Source organism: Caretta caretta, chromosome 3, assembly GCF_965140235.1.
Source record: "Caretta caretta isolate rCarCar2 chromosome 3, rCarCar1.hap1, whole genome shotgun sequence".
In the NCBI taxonomy this organism is placed as follows: domain Eukaryota; kingdom Metazoa; phylum Chordata; order Testudines; family Cheloniidae; genus Caretta; species Caretta caretta.
Window position 1 is genome coordinate 22,814,012 of NC_134208.1, and position 21,214 is coordinate 22,835,225.

The 21,214-nt window shown below is 43.1% G+C and overlaps 1 protein-coding gene across 2 annotated transcripts; it reads left to right on the forward strand.

Moving 5' to 3' along the window:
• Positions 1-984: 984 nt before the first annotated feature.
• Positions 985-19,971, forward strand: LAPTM4A (lysosomal protein transmembrane 4 alpha). Of its 2 annotated transcripts, XM_048845595.2 has the most exons (8): positions 985-1,221; positions 10,592-10,712; positions 12,709-12,785; positions 12,873-12,995; positions 13,806-13,901; positions 17,176-17,274; positions 19,162-19,252; positions 19,803-19,971. In XM_048845595.2, the coding sequence occupies exons 1-7, from the start codon at positions 1,117-1,119 to the stop codon at positions 19,234-19,236; spliced, it is 696 nt and encodes a 231-aa protein (XP_048701552.1). In that variant the 5' UTR covers positions 985-1,116; the 3' UTR covers positions 19,237-19,252; positions 19,803-19,971. The 2 variants fall into 2 exon arrangements, with proteins under 2 accessions (XP_048701552.1, XP_048701551.1); XM_048845594.2 differs by having other exon boundaries at positions 986-1,221; positions 19,162-19,971.
• The last annotated feature ends 1,243 nt before the right edge of the window (positions 19,972-21,214 follow it).

Genomic DNA, 21,214 nt, shown 5'->3' on the forward strand with positions numbered 1-21,214 from the left:
TTTTTGATGTGAGCAATTGATTTTTATGAGGGAATTTGAAGCAAGAGATACCTGAACTCAGAACAACATAATTTCCCCCCTCTCTTTCCAAAAGAGTCTATCTCAGTGGAAAGGTTAGTTTCCTAATAAACTATACGTAAAATCCTGGTCACATTAAATTCAGTGGGAGTTTTGCTACTGACTTCAGTGAAGCTAGAATTTTATCTTGCAAGTCACTTACAGAAACATTTTCCCTGTGGGGTAATTTATTTAAAGGGTTTCCTTTCTATGATATACAGTATTCATATTTTGCTTTTACTCTAAAAGTTTGTGTCCATTTTAAGGAAAGTCCAGTCCACACTCAAAGCCCCGCTCTTTCCACTATCTTTCTGTAAGATTAAATATTTACACATTTCATCAAATAATGTGATTGACTCTGATAAACATTTACATTAGCAGTTACTTGTTTATTTAATAAAATAAGGAGCTGGGTTTTTTGAAGGAACCACCTTCAGCCTTTTTGGGAGACGGGGATTGGTGCTGCCGAGACTCGGGGTGGCATGGCTCCCACGTAGAGAATACCTGTGTGCACGGAACGGGGCACAGCTGTGTACCCGCGTCCCCTTTGTTGGATCCAGGGGCTGGAGTTAAAGTCACTGCCCCGCCCAGGCGGCTCCGCCCGCCCACTTCCTGGATACCAACAGGACCAGTCACCTGCATCCCAGCTGCCCTCGCCCCCCCCCCCCGCCACAGAGCCCCTCCCCCTGCCGAGGTGAGTTCACCTTATGCAGGTATCCCCTCCCTGCCCTGTTGGGCCCCGCCCCCTCCCAGGCAAGCCCCGCCCCTTCCCTCCGAGCTCCGCTCCTGGCTGCTCTCCAGGAGCGCTGATGAACTTTTCCGGAGGCAGCTGATCCGCATTAGAGATGCTGTGCGACGATTGGCGGAGTCGGCTGCCAATCGCCCGTGGCCGTGGTAACGCCCCGCCCCTCTTCCGCCGCGCCCCCGTTGTTCGCCGTTGATTGGCCAGAGCGGCGGTGAGACGGCGCTTCTCTCCTCCACAGGAGAGGGGGAAGGGCCTCGTTGATTGAGACAGCGAGCGAGTGTCCCGTGTGAGGAAAAAGCGCTGTTGCCGCCGCTATGACGTTCAAGGGGAGCCGGGCCCGGGGCCGTTTCTACAGCACCCGCTGCTGCGGCTGCTGCCATGTCCGTACCGGTACCATCATCCTGGGGACGTGGTACATGGTAAGAGGCCCCGCACCCCGCGGGGAAAGAAGGGGGCTCCCTCAGCCTGAGCGCGCTTGTGCGGTGGAGAGGGGGCGCTCTCCCTGTGTCTCGCACTACGCATGCGTGTGGAGTTCGTCCGTTGCTGGGCCGGCAGGCTACCCGAGGAGTAGGCAGTACAGCGCATGCGTGCCTGGGGCGGGGACGTGGTCGCCCGTGTTGTGGTGCGCGGACGGTGCCTGGTGGCCTGTATGCTGTGGCTAGTCCTTTTGTGAAACTGCGTGAAATCCTCTCTTTCCTCCGGCCTTCTTCCGCCCCCGCCCCCCTCCTGCCTCGGGAGGGGGCCTGTGTCCTCGCCCCTGCCCCGGCCAGTCGCCGCCCAGCTCTTCCTGCGCGTCTCGCCAGGCTCCGGGCTGGGCGGCGCCCGGCGGGGCCAGAGTCGCTGCGGGCCAGCCGGGCCCTGTTCACGTTCAGGCCCCCCGCCCCCGGGGACTCGCTGCTTGTGCAGGGCCCCGGGTTGCCGCTCCCGCAGAGTGCGGGGGACCCTCCGCCCCCCGCATCGCTTTACCTCACGGGAGGAGGAAAAAGTGGCGCCGCACTTGTTCACTCACCTGAGCCCCTCGTGCTGCTCTCGGAGAGTGACCAGACAGCAAGTGCGGAGCATCGGGACGGGGGTAATAGGACCCTATATAAGAGAGACCCAAAAATCGGGACTGTCCCCGTAAAATCTGGTCACCCTACTCTCTGGCCTGTTTCTTAGTGGAGGTGTCCCGGGGCAGGGACTGTTCTCTGTGTCCCCAGCAACTCTGGATACGTTGTCTTACTAAATGATAACCGCGAGACATGACCCACGGGGGGGGGGGGGCGGTCTGAGTAGGTGGAGGGTAGGACAGTAAGATTGTGTGGTTGCTTGAATGACTAGGATGTAACATTTGCGAGCATGATGAGATTTTTAAAATGAATGTCTAGAAGCATATAAACCTTGAAGAATTAAGGATTGAGTAGGGCCCTGGAGGAGGGAGTGGATGTTTTGGTGGACAGGATCAGAATGGGAGTTCCAAAAAAGCCAGCGTGAAAATATGCGTAAGTGGGTGAAAGGAAAAGGACATGTAGGGTCACTCTGTGAGCAAACTACCATGAGTGAAGCAAGCATTGGAAACCAGTGAAGGAGACACAAGGGAAAGAGCAGACACATAAGAGACAGCTAAATTGTGAAGGGTTATGAAAGTTATGCCAGAGGTTAAATTTCATCAGGAGGTGATAGGGAGCTAGCAGTAAGTATTTTTTTTTTTAAAGAGTGGCTAAAAGATTATAATACCGGACAAGTTAAATGCATTTTGTCATCTTTTGCTATCAAAATGTAAATTTCCCCTCCTCCAACCAGCTAGTGATGCTATTGTCAGTCAGCCACTTGTTAAATTTTCCAGAAAGCACCTTTGTGGTTACTCCATATTGCGCATCATGCTTGGGAGAGGTTTCCAATAAAAAATGCAAAACTAATGCATTATTTTCCTTTGCTGAGATGCTTACAAAAACTTGACAGTGGTTTGGCAGTTGGTGTGTTGATATCGTTGACTCTCATGCTGATCAATATTGCCTCATTGTTTTCTTCTATTCCTCTGTCTGTTTTTTGTTTTTTTTATGTAGATTTTTTCATCTGTTTCAACAGATGGTCCATGACTGGTGCTCCTAAATATTAGGGTAATACTGATAAAGCTCTGAAAATAGGTGCAGATTTCAAGAGAAAATGAGAATGAAAAGGCCACCGACAGATCTCTCAGGAACACTGATGAAATCTAGGAGGGGAGGAGGAATAGATGCCAATATTGTCAATTTGCCATTTGTTTGCCCTTCCAAAACAGTCTCTGGTGCTTTTGGTCAGACAGGTAGGACCTCTGCTCTGGATGTGGGTTGGGGGAGGTGAGGCAGTGTCACGAATAAGACGGTGATCTGAAGACGCTACTAAAAGTTAGGGCCGGGGCTTGAGAAACTATTGTGGAGTGAGCTAAGTAGGGTTATGAAGTAACTAGTCTCCTGGGAGGTGTAATCTGAGTCCTTCACCCAACTTCTGGGCTGGGGGAGGAAATGGAAAACAGTAGCCCAGAACTGTTGCTCCAGCCTCTGTGTCATTGAGGCTGGCATTGCAGGACGGGTGGGAAGAGCAGATAGTGGAAGTGGGTGGGGGGGTCAGAGAGAGTATGAGGGGAAAATTATAAAGAAGCTTGGGGTACTAATACAAAATGTTGAGTGTGCAGAGAGAATGAGGAACTGAAAATATGGGTGGGAGAAAATATACAGACAGAAGGGCTAAAATGGCAGTTCCTGTCAAAATTGCTTCTTGGTGTATCTGTTTCTAGATTTCCTAATTTCCTAGAATTTCTGGATGGTTTTTTGTCATGAGGGGAAGGGGGGCAGTCTGGTTCTACAACTTGGGTCATCAGTGGAGTTTGGACCTTTTCGATCCCCATCACCTCTGGCACCTTAGCTAATTGTCATCCTCAGTGTGTACCAGCCACTAGTGTGGGGGCAATCAACATTTTGCTTGTGGGCTTCACAGCTGTTTGCTGACAGCAAAGGAGTGTAGAGAACCATGACTGCTTGGTTCCATTCCAGGTTGTGGAGAGAAGTGTACTGTAGTGCAGTGGTCCTCAAACTTGTTTGATTAGGGTCCCCCTTCTTTGTGTCTGTTAAATTTCTCACACCCACCCCTATGTGAGAACCTCTGCTCTAGTGGTTATAATCCCTTCCTTCTGTCTCAATTCCTGTAGGATGTCCTTGTCTGCTTCTGTCTGTCTTCCCCTGCCCCCTCTTCACCTCCTTTCCTCCCCCCCCCAAGCTCTTGCTTCTTCCCCCTCTACTCCCATCACACCTCAAATTTCCTTGAGGCTTACAAAAAGCACATCCATGCCAATAATGCAACATCCTTGCTCCAAAGCCTGGAGCTGCAGATACCTGGCATGGAAAACCTTAAATCCAAGCGTTTGGTGTGGCAAATTTTAAAGGCAATTGAGGGTCTTGTAATGAAAAGTGTCAGGCAATCTTCATTATAGGTGGTGCTGTCAGATCAAATTATAATAGAGTTGAAATACAAGCTGTTCTTAACTTCTGACATTCTTTGTTCTTCCAGTGTTAAACTTTGTTTCAGATTTTATACTTCCTCAATGGCTGTAATGAGGAAAACTCTCTCTATTCTGGTAATCTGTCTAGAGACTAGAAGTCACTGTAGGTCAGTGGTCGCCAACCTTTTTATGCACAAGATCACTTTTTAAATTTAAGGGTAACCCAGGATCTACCCTTTTTCAAGGCCCCGCTCCACTCACTGCATCTCCCCTGCCCCTCCCTTGCTCGCTCTCTGCCACCCTCAATCCCTTTCACTGGGCTGGGGCAGGTGGTTGAGGTTCAGGAGGGGGTGTGGGCTCTGGGCTGGGGCTGAGGGGTTTGCAGTGGCGGGGAGCTCTGGGCTGGGGCAGGGAGTTTGAGTGCAGGAGGGAGTATAGGGTGCAGGCTCTGGGAGGAGGCTCAAGGGGTTGGGGTGCAGGCTCCCTCTGGTTGGCAGCGCAGCAGGGCTAAGACAGGCTGCCTGCCTGCCCTGGCTCCATGCTGCTTCCAGAAGGGGTCAGGGTGCCCCTGCAGACCCTGGCGGGGGGAGGGGGACAACATGGCTCTGTGCACTACACGTCTCTGCGGGGGTGCACTGCCCCTCCTCCCCCAGGGCCGCAGGGATGTGCTGGCCGCTTCTGGGAGCGGAGCGGGGCCAGGGCAGGCAGGGAGCTTGCCTTAGCAGCAGCCCTGTTGCGCCAACAGACTTTTAGGAGTCTGAGATAGCGATCGACTGGGAGAGTCTCCAGGATCGACCAGTCGATCATGATCAACTGGGTTGGTGACCACTGTTTTAGGTAGTTTGGGACTTAACCAGTATGGATATATGTCAAACAAAGGTGATGCCTAAAAGCAGAATAAGTGAATGGTAAACAAATACTCAAAACATTTGCTCTCGGAAGTCTAGTTCTAAAATTTACTATTTTCTTCACTAGGAAGTGGAGCCCAGATCCTCAAAGCTATTTAGGTTCCTAACTTTCATTGAAATCTGTCTAAATTAGAAGCCTAAATACATTTTGAAGATCTGGGCCTGAATTCTCCTACCCACCACCTAGATATTTAACAATGCCCAGGGACTTTCCTGGGAGATTTGTAGTAATTTGAGTTTCAGGATCATTATAGTTCCCTATAAATAACCATTTGTGACAGCTAGGAGGCTTTCCTTCCCTTCCCCCCCAAATGATCATAAGATGTAGCTTTTAAAGCTCCTTCTTCCCACAGGCTTTCTCAGTGGGCATGCAGCTTCCAGAGACAGGAAACATATATTTATTGTGTTGGTGGGATCAATAAACAGACTAAAAATAATGGCTACTCCCACTGAAACAATGCTATCTCCTTTTGGCAACAAGCTGTGGTGATTCAGTCAGTGATGCAGTTACTACCTGGTTTTTAGGATTCGTCTGAGCCCTCTAGTGAACATCCAGTTGTTTAGTTAAACTTCTCCGCTTCTGAAGGTTCAGTTGCATTCAGTAATGAGCAAATCTTAACAATTTACAAAAATATTTTTTTTATTTCAAACATGGGTTTTTTTGGTCTGAGATGCAGGGAAATAACTACAAAAAGAAAAGGAGGACTTGTGGCACCTAATGCCCAGATTTGTTAGTCTAAGCTTTCATGAGCTACAACTCACTTCATTGGATGCATGCAGTGGAAAATCTTTTTTTAAGAGGGGAAAATTAGTTTTTAAATAAGGAGAGGTGGAGGGGAGTGCAAGAGGAGTAGAAGGTTCTTTCTCTTCTGCCTCATAGGAAAATAAGAACCCTCACTTTTTAACTTAGTTACTTATGTTATCATGGGGTAAATCTGATGCTTGGAGGAACCTAAAATTTAGGTCTTTTGATCCATGAAAGTGAAGTACTTGTCTGCTTAGGAACTGGAAACACTGGCCCAAGAGTGAGACCATAGTATCCATTAATAAGTCGGCATTTGTCAAGGTACCACACTGTCCTTCCTCTTTTAAGTAGAAGGAGAAACTGATACCTCATATCAGTTTGTGGGAACTGCTGCATTTTTAATAGCTTCTGTTATCCACTGGCTTCTGAGTGTAAAAATATAGGTAAGTCATCTTTTTCTTGAGCTATGTATATGTGCAGACTATTTTATTTTGAGACTGGTGGTGGTTCTGAATACATGTACAGAGTGAAATACCACTTTTTAAAAACAAAATGTCTTAAAGTGTTAGGTATGAAATTAATTTGATTTCATCTTAATATAATATAGCTCTGAACACAAAACTGAGCCTCTTTTACTCCTTAGCGAGAATAGGGTAGGGAAGCTGCTGTGCATTCCAAAGTGTTTCCTCAACACCCACAAACTGGGGCAAGGGAGGCAATAATAAAATTGGATGAGGTCGTCCTTCAGTTCTATAGATTCCACACGCATGCTGCCTGCAGTAGTTTTCTGGCTCCCTTCCCACCTGACCTAAAAATGTTCAGTTTAATAACCAGGCCTAAAGTGTGTGGACTCCATGGCTGAACATGTTTGTAGTCCAGAACATACAGTGACTCACAGCTATTACAACTCCATCTTAACAGAAGCTACCCTTCTTTCAGATGGGGAGGGTAAGACTGGACTCTTCATTTGGAGACATTCGTGTTCCTTAATTGAAAAGCTTCTGTTGAGCATTGTGTCATTCCCTTATCCCAGTAGATGTAGTTCACCCCCAGTCTGACTTTTTAGGTAACAAGAAAATAGGGCTAGAAATCTAATCTGGGTGTCTCAATTGGCAGTACAAATAGAATCACCACACCAGACTTTTTTTATATTTTATTTTTGAGAGATGGGTGGGTTGTGACTTTTTATTAGTCACAAAGAGTCCAAAATCCAAATGTCAGTCTTGATCAGAAATAAAATCTGTAAGACTTCATACTCCCCATCTTTGTCACCCTCCTTGCATCAGTTTGGGTGGACAAAATAAAATATAGCTACAATACTTAGAATGCAGTTAATGAAACCAAAGGTAATTTTCACTGAAATATTAGGACTTATCTGACCGCTTGTCCCAGTTGAGTAGTGTTTGGATACTGGAATCATGACTCTACAAACACATTTTGACCTGCTTTTGTAATGACTTCTGAATTCTAATGCACTAGAAATGAGCATTTTGAGTGCAAATCCACTGATTTACTTTAGGTGTTACAACTGAAGTGTTTGTAAAGCTTTGGCTTACAATAGCGGATGATGGAAGCTGAGCTTTAATGTATTATTGTGAAGCTTATTTATACTGCTAACCTAAGTTTTAACTGAATCTTAAATAGTGGCAATGGTTACATGAGCCTTTTAGTTTTGTGAAGGTGGGGTTAAGAAGTTCTCAAAGCCAAAAAGCTAGTTTCCTAGTATATAGATATTCAGAGTGCAGATACCCTGATTATAAATATTATTTATTAAAAATGCCTCTCCGTATGAAGGGGTTAGATTGAGTGAGACTACTGACAGTGTTGGCAGCAGTGAGGAGATGATGCTTATCATGGGAAAGTAGAAAAGGTGGGAAATATGAGAGAGCAGTGAGGACACAGATGAACAAAGGTACAGAAAGATGCAAAATAGCAGACTCGTACGATGCAAATGGATAAACTAACCAGCATGTGTACTGCCCCTCCCCCCCGCCCCTCCCAAAACTTAAGCGAATGCATTTTAACTTTCAAAATGTGGGAAATGCACATCTAACTGGTATGAACTGTGGTGTCTAACATTTTAACAAGCAACTTCAGTTTCCTAATGAGCTGTTCTGGTTACAGAAGACTTCTGTAATTGTGCATTAATCTGCTACCATTGCATCAGACTCCCAGAGCTTGACCAGCAAACAAGGGAAAATCCGGTTTAAGTACTTGGAAACTGCAAACCCACGCTTTCCTGGTCCGCCTTTATAAAAATACATCCCAGTGGAGGCAGGTCTTTCTGAATGAGTAATGGGAAATTGTCAATTTTTGTCATCTAAGAAACCGCTTTCAAACTGACTTTTCCTGTTTACATTAGAGATGAATATCAGAAACTATACTCTAACAACTAATTACTAATATCTAATACTGTTGGGTGCTTTTGCAAACTGTCTTCCTCTAGAAGAAAAGGAGTACTTGTGGCACCTTAGAGACTAACAAATTTGAGCATAAGCTCTCGTGAGCTACAGCTCACTTCATCGGATGCATTCCACTGAATGCGTCCAATGAAGTGAGCTGTAGCTCACAAAAGCTTATGCTCAAATTTTAGTCTCTAAGGTGCCAGAAGTACTCCTTTTCTTTTTGTGAATACAGACTAACATGGCTGCTACTCTGAAACCTATCTTACTCTAGGCTAATCACAGTGAAACTGGCTTTTTTCCTTGTACAGTAACTCCTCACTTAAAGTCGGCCCAGTTAACATGGTTTCATTGTTACGTTGCTGATCAATTAGGGAACATGCTCATTTAAAGTTATGCAATGCTCCACTATTATGTTTGGCTACCTGCTTTCTCCACAGCTGGCAGCCTCCCTGCATGTGCCCTACCCCCCCCCCCCCACAGTGCCGCCCACCCGCCAGCAGACCCCACAGATCAACACCTTCCCCCTCCTGCTCATGCCCATGGCAGTCAGCTGGCTTGCAGTGTTTAGGAGGGGGGAGAAGCAAGGACTTGGCACGCAGGCTCCCACTCCCTCCCCTACCTCCTGAACACCACAAACCAGCTGATTGCCCTGGACAGGAGGGGGGGGTGCCTGCATGCTGAGTCATCACTCCTTTCCCCCTGCCTCCTAAACACGGGCAAGCCAGCTGATTGATTCTCCCCCCTCTGTCCTGCCCAGAGCAAGGACTTGCCATGCAGGCTCCCCCTCCCACCGTGCACCCCACCTTCTGCCTGTGGCAATCAGCTGGCTTGCTGTGTTGGGGAGGCGCAAGGATGCAGCGTGCAAAGTAAAGGGGGAGGGAGAAGAGGCAGGTCAAGGGTGGGCACTTGGGGGAAGGGGTGGATTGGGGGGGCCGAGGGTTGAGTGGTGGTGATCCTGACAGGGAACACAGCTTCAAAGTGATTAGGGGAGTTGGTCATCTAATGACTTGCTATAAAGAAATTTACCAAAGGGGGTGGGGGCGTGAAGGAAAGCAAAACAACCATCTCTAGATGTGTTTTTTCAAGTTCAGCAAGAGGAGCGCTGGACAATCCACCCTCTTCCACTCTGACTGCACCACCTCAACCAAACTTCATACTTGGCAATGAGTGTAGTGTTAAATTGCTTGTTTAAAATGTATATAATGCCTTTTGTCTGGCAAAAAAAAATCACTGGAACCTAACCCCCATATTTATATTAATTCTTATGGGGAATTGTTAAGCAAATCCAGTTTCCCTTAAAGTCGCATTTTTCAGGAACATAACTCCAATGCTAAGTGAGGAGTTACTGTAGTTAAACAGTATTTATTTGAAACACTGGGACCTAGTAACTCTAAACCAGAATAGTGACTTTAAATGAGAGATTCAGCCGGCTGCAGCAATACTATAAAGAAAGCAAATGTTATCAAGCATTTGGGCGTACAACCATGAGTATATGAAGTATATCTAATCAAGTCTTACTGAATCTTGTGGGGGTAAGACTTCACTTATTTTAAATTTTTGCTATTTATCCCCTCTCTTGACCTCCTTTATATAGGTTCTGATCCAGTTCCCATTGAAGTTAGTCTTTCTGTTGAGTTACACGGGAGGTGGATTGGGCCAATAGTATCTAATTTCCCCTCCCCAAAGCCTGCCTCCCTCCACTAAGGCTACTAGCTAGGGTGGAAAAATACTTGTGCTGCTATGCCCCCTACAATTTAAATGAATAGTAGAATGGCTGTAAACTACTCTTGTGCCATATCTAATTGTAACATTGTCAGTTAGGTGCATTAAATAGAAACACCTTTTTAAAAAGTATCTTACGGTGTCATGTTTTATACCTTCTTTTCTTTCCTTGGTTTCACTCTACTCTTTCTAATCAGCTCATGAGATGGATTTCTTCTTCCTTGCATTGTTTCAAAGTTTGTACCCTGCCTCCTTATTTCATCTGAAGTGGGAGGGTGTGGGGAGTCAAAGGCCTCTTCTAAACAAAGTTGCACTGGCTGAAGTTAAGGGGTGACTCTTAAACCAAGACAAGAGTGTCCAACCCAGCTTTTTGTACCAGTTCAAACTGGCTTAAAATAACACCTTCAGTTGACTGTGTGCAGCTTTCTTGTGTAGACTAGGCCAGAGTTGGTTGTGTTCTCATCAGAAAAATGATTTCTGAAGCACACATTACATCTTTATCTGCCATATTGTAACTCTAAATAACTTAAGTAACTGCAATATCTTTCTCAGGTGGTGAACTTGTTGATGGGCATCTTGCTGACTGTGGAAATGACCCACCCTAATTCAGTGCCAACTGTTGACATACAGTATGAAGTCATTGGTAATTACTATGGTTCAGAGAGAATGGCTGGTATGTGTCTAACTTCAAAGTGCCCAGATTACTACTTAGCAGAAACTAGGGCAAGTGTGCATTCTCCTAGTACATCTTGCATTGCTACTGTGTAATTCATTATTCAAATAAGTCTCATCTGCCAAATGTGTACCTATGCTTATCATAAGTCAGGGGTTACTCTGCTGTGGCTTTAAAAAAATAAAAAAAAATCAGTGTTATGAAAGCCTCTTAAGTAAAACTTACATACTGTGTTTTGACTTCATATCTCTCTCAACATATTAGACACTTGAAAGCAAATCTGTGGGGTAGATTCTGCTGTTTTCTCTACCACTTTGTAGGTTGGCAGATACCTGTAGTCTCCAATTAGACATTTGCTATCCTTGTCTTTTTCTACCTACCAGTAACTTTAATTTGATTAAATTACATTGGAAACCAAATTGGCTGTCTCTTTTCCTGAACTTTGATTTACCTTATTCCAGAAAGATCTGGATCGTCAAAGACTTCATGGCTCTTTTTTCAGAAGCCAGCTTTAGCTATTGTGCATGAGTCTGAATAACTTATGTAAGAACAAAATGTACTGAAAATAGAAAACTTCAATAGCTTTGAATGCTAAGAACACTTGAAGAAGATGCAGGACAGATTCACTAAAGTCATCTTGACACAATCAAAGAACTAATAAGAATGAAATGGTACACAGGGAAAACTATTAAAAGAGAATTCATAGCAGAAATAGTTTGATACTTAAAAAATTTGTTTTAGAATCACAAAGAAAAATAAATGGTGTGTGTATAATCTGAAGATGCAATCATTGAGCCAGTAGCAAAGCTTATGGTTTAATGATTGCACCTTTGTAGGTATTTGACTTCATCATTTGCTTAACTGTGTAACATTATATAATCCAGTATTGGGTATATAGAGTTGTGTGGTGGTTTTTAATGTACCAGATGCCTTACAAAAACAAGCAAGTCAGAGTCCTTGTCCCAAAGTTTATAATATGAATTCAAGATGATACAAAAAGTGAGGCTCAAGAACAGATGGAAGAGTAAAGATGAGGGTGACTATAAAACCACATGGTTAGTCAGTTATATAGTCTGATGGTTCCATAACTTGTAAGCTTTCTTCCCCCCTCCCCACTCATAAAAAAAATTGCTGGAAAGATGGCAATGTGTTTGGATTGGAATGAGGTGAGGCCGATGTAGTGGATGAGGTAGTATCATGAGTATAAACCTGGGAGCCAAAACTCTTGATCTGACCTGTTATGGGCTTACTTTCTGAGGTGCTGAGCACCTGGAATTTCCATGTGAAGTCATGTAAGCACCCCTTGTCTTCTATGGGAAGTATAGATCAACACTTCAGAAAAATAAGGCTATTAATCTTTCTGTTGCAGTTTCCTTAAACTGGGTCAAATCAGTTTCTGTCTCTGATCAAAATAAGGAATTATTTATGTGACCAATAAAAGGATGAACATAATGTAGTTTGCAGATGGCAATTGTATGTCCTCAATTTACATGACACAAAAGAAGACTCTTCATTATTCAGACCCCCATTAATAGCCTGAATACTACCACCATGTGGCTTTCGTTTGAATTTAAGCCTCTTCTGCTACTTAAACAGCAATACCTTCTACAGAGGATGGCATTATGCTCTGTTAAAGAGCAATTTGGTTTCAATGGCTACTGATTTATGAGATCAAGTAACTTAAAGCTATAGGTATGGTGGAAGTTGTCCTATTTTCATATGAGCAATTACTGTTGTGGATTGGTTTAATAAAACCAAATTAACTGTTTGGGTGAATGGTATGGAAGGTACTATAATACAGACTGCTGTTGCTTATTTGTAATGTAGCTATGAGTGCAAAAACAAAGTGAAAACAGTTGGATAAACTGATTATGGGGTGTGGCTAGTCAACAGGTAGATTTTGTGTGCTCAAATTGGAAATACTGAAATTATAAGCCTGTTAGATACCAAAACTGTGAAGTGGTGTGTTAACTTTTGTTTCCCATTTTTAATTCAGAAAATGCTTGTGTTCTCTTCGCCATCTCACTCCTCCTGTTCACAATAAGTGCAATGATGGTGTATGGAGCAATTGCTGTAAGTATATTATGGCATTCGGTTCTAAACTTGGCTAATGTGACTTTCAGATTAACAAACTCCTTTTTTTTTTTTTCCCCCCCCCAGCACCGAGTGGGCTGGCTCATTCCATTCTTCTGTTACCAGCTCTTTAACTTTGTCCTCAGTTGCCTGGTTGCCATCAGTTCTCTTACTTACATGCCAAGAATCAAAGACTATCTGGATGAGTTAGTAAGTGTCTGGTTAATTAGGTTAATTTACAGGTGACAATCTTGGTTTTCATAAGGGGGAGTGTGGTCTGTGGTTGTGTGTGTGTTTTTTTTTTTTAATACACTAAAGCATTTGACATTCCAGTCCAAGAAAGGCTCAGTCCCCTTCAGGTATTAAATAGAGCACAAAGCTAATGACAAGCTAGATTTGGTAGGTGGCATAGACTCAAATGACTTAAATCATTAACTCCCTCAGGTCAGTTTTTAGATGTATACAAGTGTATGCTTAACTTAATATAATGGTTCCACTCAAATACAGGTCTGGCCTGGGAACTGGAATTCCGGATCCAAAGAATTTGGCCTCTGTTATTTGTAGGAGATTAGGGGTGGGGGACACCTGCTTTCCACCCTCAACTTGCAGGCCAGCCTGGCACAAGATCATTCTGACCTAGTTGGCATAAACTTGCATAAGTTCTCCTTCTGCACTCTTCCTGAGTGGGATTGTGGGGTCAGTAGCTGCTTTTGAAGGTGGTCCATGGTGAATTGTTGCCATGGGATTGAGGGAAGGACTTGGTGGTGATTTGAAAGCACAAGACCTCTCTGCAGCTGACCCTTTCTCTGGTGGTTCCCCTGCAGACTCACTTCAGGGTTGAGGTGGGACAAATTATCCCTAGAGGAAGAGAGTGAGAATTTGAGACATTTCCTAGCTCTTTCACATAAATAATACATGAAGGGGAGATTTGGGCCCTCCGTTTGAGCTAATCATCAGTGTGACTATAGCTTCAGATTTTGACACTGATATCTGTTTGTTTTTTTTCTCCTTTTTAACTAGCCAGATTTGCCTTACAAAGATGACCTCCTTGCACTTGACTCCAGCTGTCTTTTGTTCGTTGTCCTGGTGTTTTTTGCCTTATTTATCATTTTAAAGGTAAACTAGATACTTTATATTATTTAAATAACAAATGTTACTTTTCAAAAGTTTGTGTATTGCAGTGTCACTAATACGTAGTTCCAAACTATTCATAATTTGGATTAAGCATCTTGCATTATATTTTGAGGGTTTTAAAATTGGAGGATGACTTCAGTTTCATATTTGGCACAGTGAAGTTGATACCTAAACTTCTTTAATTGCTGTGCTTATTGGGAATAGGGCAGTAGAAAGAGCAGGTTTTTGTGTAGTAGGGGGTAGAAATAAACCTTCAAGTGCTGTCTTTAAATTTGCATCCGTATGCAGTAAAGCTCACAAGGAAGTGGTATAATTAGACAAAGCACTTTATGCGTGATCTTTGTTTTTAAACTTTACACAAGTGGGGAAAAATTGCTAGTTAATATTGTATATCACATTCTGAATTTCTTTTCTAGTGTGTTCCTGAATTTGATTGGACCTTCTCTATTCCCTCCCAGCCCCTGTACCCATATATAAAGGGGTGGTGATGTGAGTGGGGGAGATGCATGTAGTTTTTTTTAAATGCCCCAGTGTGTTTAAGAAAGAAACTGAATTAAGGCTTTATGCTATAAAGGAATACTTCTGTGGCTGGTACATCTAAAACTAGAGCTGCCAGTTCATAGTCATGTGCTCTTCATGGCTGCTTTTTGTGAGCAGAAGATAATGGATCTCTATATATTTATGGACATGTACGCTTTATGACCCTGCCTAGCTACAAGAACAAGCTAGTCAGAGTAGAGGGGAGAGTAGGGCATGCATGTGTTCGCATCAGCTGATCAAACCCAGTCACCAGCTATGACTTTCTGTTGCAGTCCTTACTTTGGAACAAGGGTGCAACCATGTCTTAAAATCATTGAGTGGTGTGGAAAGGGTGGAACCAGAATGAACAAAATTAGTCTCTGGAAGTCTTCTGGAAAAAAATTGAAATAGCAAATGCAAATTTTTCCTTAATATTTTTTAGAGTCTTCTTTGAAACTCTATACAGTAGAACCTCAGTTACTAACACCTTGGAATGGAGGTCGTTCATAACTCTGAACAATGTTCTGGTTCTTTCAGAAGTTTACAACTGAACATTGACTTAATACTGCTTTGAAACTTTACTATGCAGCAGGAAAAATGCTGCTTTTAACCATCTTAATTTAAATGAAACAAGAACACATTTTCCTTACTTTAGCAAATCTTTTTTAAACTTTCCCTTTATTTTTTAGTAGTTTACAATTTAACATAGTACTGTACTGTATTTGCTTTATTTTTCTTTGTCTCTGCTGCCTGATTGTGTACTTCCAAATGAGGTATGTGGCTGACCGGTCGGTTCGTAACTCTGAGATTCTGCTGTATTAGAGTAACTTGCAAGTGAAGCTTTTTTGAACAGAACAAAACAGATGTACATACCAACAGCAGGGCCTTAAACACTTGCCATGTGTGCATGAATGTAAATCTCAGTAAGCTTCAACAGGGTATGCGTTGGTAGGCTATTGGGCCATAACTTCACTAAACTGTCTGTCATTTTGCCTTCAGCCACCTGAACAGTGCACAAATAACTACGTAATTCAAACTTGGAGTAGGTTCTTTCTATTAGAATATAACTCACTAATTTCAAATGTTACTATTTCTACTATGGTAGCCCTTTGGAGCCTGAAATATAGATTACTATCAGGCGCTGTACTAATGCCAAACAAAAGGACAGTCCCTGCTCCAAGGTGCTTATAATCAAAGTCTGAATAAAATAAAGTTAAACTTTTTTATTTGTTTTGTATAAGTGGTGATTGAGCCACACACTTGTACTAAAAGGGCATCAGGTTTCCTGGAGATAAGAGAAGACAGGCTGTTAAAGCTGCTGGTGTGTGGGGTTTTTTATTTTGATTTTTCCTCTTCCCCTCAAGTTCTTAAACTGTATTGAGAGCCTAAAAGCAACTCCCAATTTAGGTCCCTAACAAAACTAGGTTCAAATCTATCCCTCTACATTTTGCAGTGGTGTTGCTGCTCTGGGATAGGGAGAATGGTGGCTTCCTTTTTATTAAGACATTTTTGGTGCCCCTTCTCTCTGCCTCCTTCACCCATGGGACCTACTTCCTAGACTCCAATCCCTGACAGAATAATTTCTCTTCTCCCTGGCCTTTCACAGCATTGCTTCTTTTAGCCCCCTGTCTGGGCACTTAAGTCAGCCCCAAACCCTTAATCTCTGCTCTTTCATCTCCCAGCACTCTAGGATGCCAGGATTCGCTACAGTCTCATCTCTGCCTCCTTCCATCACATGGTTTTGGGGGTGAGGGGGAGGTGAGAAAAATAATAAACCCACCAAAACTATTAAATGTTAATGTTCAGGCTTTGTATACTCTCCCACAGGTCAGGAACCAGTGTTCCCTCTAATTTTTCCCACCCATCTGCAGAATGAATTTTATGTGCACCAATATGGAGGTGATCTGAGATCACCTCCATATTAGTGCACATCACAAAATCTATGTGGTTGGGTGGGGCCAAAGGGTTTGGAGAGTGAGTGAGTGGTGGGTGTGGGGGGAGGGAGAAGGGCTTAGGGTTGGGACAGAGGGTTGGGGTGAACAGGGTGAGGGTTCCAGCTGGGGTTGTGGGCTCTGGGGAATGAGGAGTCTGGGGTGCAGTGGGGCTCCCCAGGGCTACAGTGGGGAGAGGGACTCCCTTCCAGCTCTCTGAAGCAGCACCTGGACTGGGGGGGTGGAAGAGGTGTCTCTCCCCTGGGCCACAGTAGGTTTGGGGCTAGGGAAGGGGTGCCTGTCCATTGGCCACAGCAGGTCTGGGGCTTGGGGAGAGTATCTCTCCCCAATACAGCCCTGAGTGCCTGCATGGCATTTAATAGGCAGCTGCACGGCCATGCAGTTTAGAGGGAGCTTAGTCAGGGACCCAGTGAAGGAATTATCTGTGAGGTCCTTTTTACTACAGTGTTGCTCTTCCATGTTCTCCAGTCCCTGAGTTGGTGTGTTACAACCAGGTGAAGGGGATTAAAATGGTTCTCTGATGTGCTGGAGATGTTTGTTCTCTAGAGATGTGTAAGCTACATGTAGAGCATATACTGAAATTTTGGTAGTTTTTGTTCATTAAGAAAGTGATTTGGGTGGGGACATTTAATGTACAAGGCCAGCTGGTTAAATACCTTGGGCCATATTTACTGCTGAGGGTAAAAAACTCCAGTGACCTCAAGAAGTTTGCAACTGCTTCTGTCAGCTGATTTTTTTTAAAGCAAATTGATTTTATTTATTAAAATATAACTCTCATCTCTCAGGCTTATCTAATTAACTGTGTATGGAACTGCTATAAATACATCAGCAACAGAAACTTGCCTGAGATAGCCGTGTACCCTGCATTTGAAGCTCCTCCACAGGTAAAGTCTCTTCCTTAGACAAAGGAACAAATTGCCAGTTATTTTTAAAATTGATTTGATGTCCGTATGTACTTCTAAAATTAAACAATGTTATCCCCTCAAGAGAACCAGTTTGAGTTATAGCTGCATTGGCTTCTGTCTGAGCCCCCATGGATGGTACATGAAAGAAATGAGTCAAATCGGGGAATGGAGTAATATACAGGCCTCTGCAAATGAGAATATTCCTCAGATGAAAGATGCTTTTGGAACTCTAATTTCACATTTCTGTGAGGCTGTTGGACAATGCATCATGCATTTAATTTTCTGATCATAGGTCAGAAGATGTCAATCTGGAGGCATCAGATTTTATTTAAATTTCTTTAGAATTTTTGTGACTCTGCCTCAACTGCTCAGGGAAAACAAAGGACCACTGTTGAATGGCAGCTGTTTCAGGACTTCCAGAAGGCCTGCAGCACCTGATCTTTTTGAAAAATGTCAATAGTACAGCAGAGCTTCCTCTGCTTTTTCCTGGGCATACAAGGATAGCATTAGTTTCTAGATGGTGGGGCTTCTACCCCCTGTCCATCAACTAGACTCCATTTGGTTTAATTCTTTGGATTAGTAGATATGGGACTTCAGAGCACTACGATCCAGGTGCACTAGCTGTCCGATAACAGATCATTGTCTCTTCAGTGCTGGCCAGAAGTTCTGTCTCTCAGTTCCAGTATGCACCATTAGAAACAAATGGAATAATATAGGCACTAACTGTGGAAAACTGAGAGGATGCTGGAGCTGAGGGGAGAAACACTCATCTGGTTACATCAGTTTCCATATCAAGGTGCTATCTCTGTCTCTGTACGTACATGAACCCCACCACCATAGTACCTGAACATCTGAATGACGCTCCTGTGGAAGTGTGATCATTAGATCTAGTAGAGAAATAATTTAGGATTATTGGGAGCAGCAAATAAAATTAGTTAACATATATTATAGCTCTAGTTACAGTGCGTACTGTATGACTCAGCAGCAGTACCAGTGGTTCTCCAGACTTCTAGTTCCATGAACTATTTCATAAGAGAGAACCTATATCAGGACCCAAACCTCAGTCCCTGCGATTTGGTTATCGGAACGTTTTTGTTCTGTGAGCCACCTATGAGAGCTCTGGGGCACACTGTTCCTATAGTTCAGGAACCACTATCCCATAAACATAGTAGCAGCATTCCATTAGCTTTGCAAGACTGGATGCTGCTAGTGGCCACTGGAGAAGATAGTGGCATGAAATTTATGTGAGCATAGAGGGTGATGTGAATTCAGTTCACCAAAGTGAACATACTTTCAGAGTCTAGAATGCAGTAGTTTCAGACAGTCAGTTGGTATTTCAAAGCCAGGAATGCAGATCTGCAACACCAAGCTGTTTGTTAGTTATCTTTATTTTGCGCTTCTGGTGCGCGCACGTACACGCGTGCACACACCCCCAGGAAATCCTCCCCCAAAGTGGATCTAGCCTACATGGTTTATAGTTTTGTTTTTTTAGCAGAGAAACAATTGAACATAATTATCAAACACTCACAGAATTGGAAAATCTTATGTCAATTTATATTGACAAATGTCTTTTCAACAACTTTTAATTTAAAATTCCAGTTTCTTGACCTTTTTTCTTGGGAGGATGGGAGGTGAAATTGTTTCCCTGCTAGCTCCTTTACTGCTTACTAGAAAAGGATAAAAATGGAATAGAGGTAGTGGCTGAGATTTAGATTCAGCTGAAGAATAAGCTGCTTTTGGTGCTTCTGGCATTACATTTGCTGGGAGTTTCACTCTAAAATCTGTCTGCAATAGAGAATCATGTTGATATGGCCTCTCCTAAAAGCCTCTGCAATCTCAATTAACCTCACTGTTTTGTTTTTTTAGTATGTCCTGCCAACCTATGAAATGGCAGTGAAGATGCCTGAGAAGGAACCCCCACCTCCTTACATACCTGCCTGAAGCAACTGTACTTGACGTTAGTTAACATCTGTACCAACTTCTTGGGTTTTTGTCCTTTTAATCTTGCAAAATTGCTTAAATATTCAGGGCTTTAGGAGCAAATCTTCCTGTTAAAAGATGTTTGATATAACTCTACTAAGCAAAACACATCTGGCAGTAACTTTTTTTCTGTTTGCTTTAGTTTCTGTTCTCTTTAATGGTCTTAAACATGTTTGTTGCCTTAGGGTCTTGTACTGCAAACATTAGAACTACGTGAGTGAAGTAGTTCATGTGACATCAACTGAACAACTCACATGAGTAAAGTTAGCCACAGGCATACATGTCTGCAAGTCAGGCCCTTAATTTGTAGAGTACTTTTTTTGTACAGTAGTTCATAAAGACAATCTGATCTACCAGCAAAATGGGTGTTTTGCCTTTCTTTAATCATTTTGGGGGGGGGGGGGGGAGGAGAGGTTGGGAGGGAGGTTTGAATGTGGTGTGTGTATATATATATTTTTTACTTTGCACTTTTCTCACACTATCTTACCTTATTGTTTTTGTTATCTATTGCCTTGAAACATTTTCAGGAAGAGTGAAGTTGGCACTAACATTTGAAGTTTTACAACATGCTGTGAATGCAAGAAAAATGCACACAGAAATTACTTAAATGTGGGAGATGATGGCTGCATGCTTCTAATCTGTATATTTTCTCTATTTGTGATAAATGATACTTTAATAAATCTTTTAAGAAATGTTGACTAGTAGTCTTGACTGTGTGAGGTGGCATGGAGAGGAATTCCCAAACAAATTGTTTACTGATTTGGTGGTAATCTAAGGAAACTTTGTATTATGTGCTCACTTGTAGGAGGGGGAACTTTTTTTAAAACAAAAAACATGTCACATGGCTTAGGAGAAAGAGGAGACGTTAGTCAAAAGAACAAAATGACCATGTAATAGAACTTACGTTCTCCAAAATCTCAACCTTCTGTATCTAGGAAAATGTGTGATCTTTCCAGTAAGCTGAAATGTAGAATAAGGGGATATGCTGCCCCTGCTTAAAAAAAATTCCTCACAGCACTTTGAATTTATGGTTTCACCCTTCCTCCCCTACCTCCTCCTTCTCTGAGAAGGATACAAAGTTTGAGATTCCCTGTCATATCCAAGATTGCACAACTTTGCCTTTGCCTCCATCTTGGCTCTCATTGCCTCCCATTCCTCCTAATTTATACCCCTGCTTTCCCGAGTATGGCTAGATGTTTTAATTGTAGCTAGTCCTCTTGGTTTTAGTGGCCTGGGTGGGACCTAACTAATGTACACAAACTCCCAAAAGGGAAACTGGTGGTACTGAGGGCACTCATGTTCCAAGCTTATGTTAGAACTGATAGAGCAAGCATGCCAGCAGATGTCCAGTTTTGAGCCCTCATATCAACATCTTGCATCTGTCCCAACTCTGCCAAGTTAGTAGCAGTTACAGGACACCTATCTTTTCTTCGTTATTCTTCTGTGCCCCTCTGGATGTTGTGACTAAATATCCCCCAGTCTGTCTAATGAACAACTTTGTTTCAATTCACCTTACACCTTTTTCCTTTGGGAAAGGTGATGGGGTATCAAAGGATTTCTGATGGAAGTATTTTTCTTTTTGTTATGCAAAGATTTATTAAACACTTGACAAATGTGAGGAGAGAAGTGAAGGCTCCAGTTCTGGGGTATAGTAAACTGTTACTTGGATAAACATCCTCAAAATCCTGTGGGGCTTTTATTTTTTGGAGGATCAATCAGAAGAGTGGGCAGGAGAGCAAAAGCAACAAATCTAAGACTTATATGGTAACTAATTTATAGGGATAAACTAGGCTTTCTATTAACCAAAGTTTCTGGAACAGAACGAAAACACTTACCAAGGATATCAGGGTGGACATACACAGTTCTCCAACAAAATTCACAGCTGCTTTTTTGTAAGGTCTAATCTGAAATCCCTCCCCCACCTAGGAAAGTGCATGGG

Excerpts from the sequence above, each read along its gene's own strand:
- LAPTM4A (XM_048845595.2), top strand. The coding sequence starts at position 1,117 with ATGACGTTCAAGGGGAGCCGGGCCCGGGGCCGTTTCTACAGCACCCGC. Across the intron at positions 12,786-12,872 it reads TGGTGTATGGAGCAATTGCT|CACCGAGTGGGCTGGCTCAT; the intron begins GTAAGTATATTA and ends TCCCCCCCCCAG. Across the intron at positions 13,902-17,175 it reads CCTTATTTATCATTTTAAAG|GCTTATCTAATTAACTGTGT; the intron begins GTAAACTAGATA and ends CTCATCTCTCAG.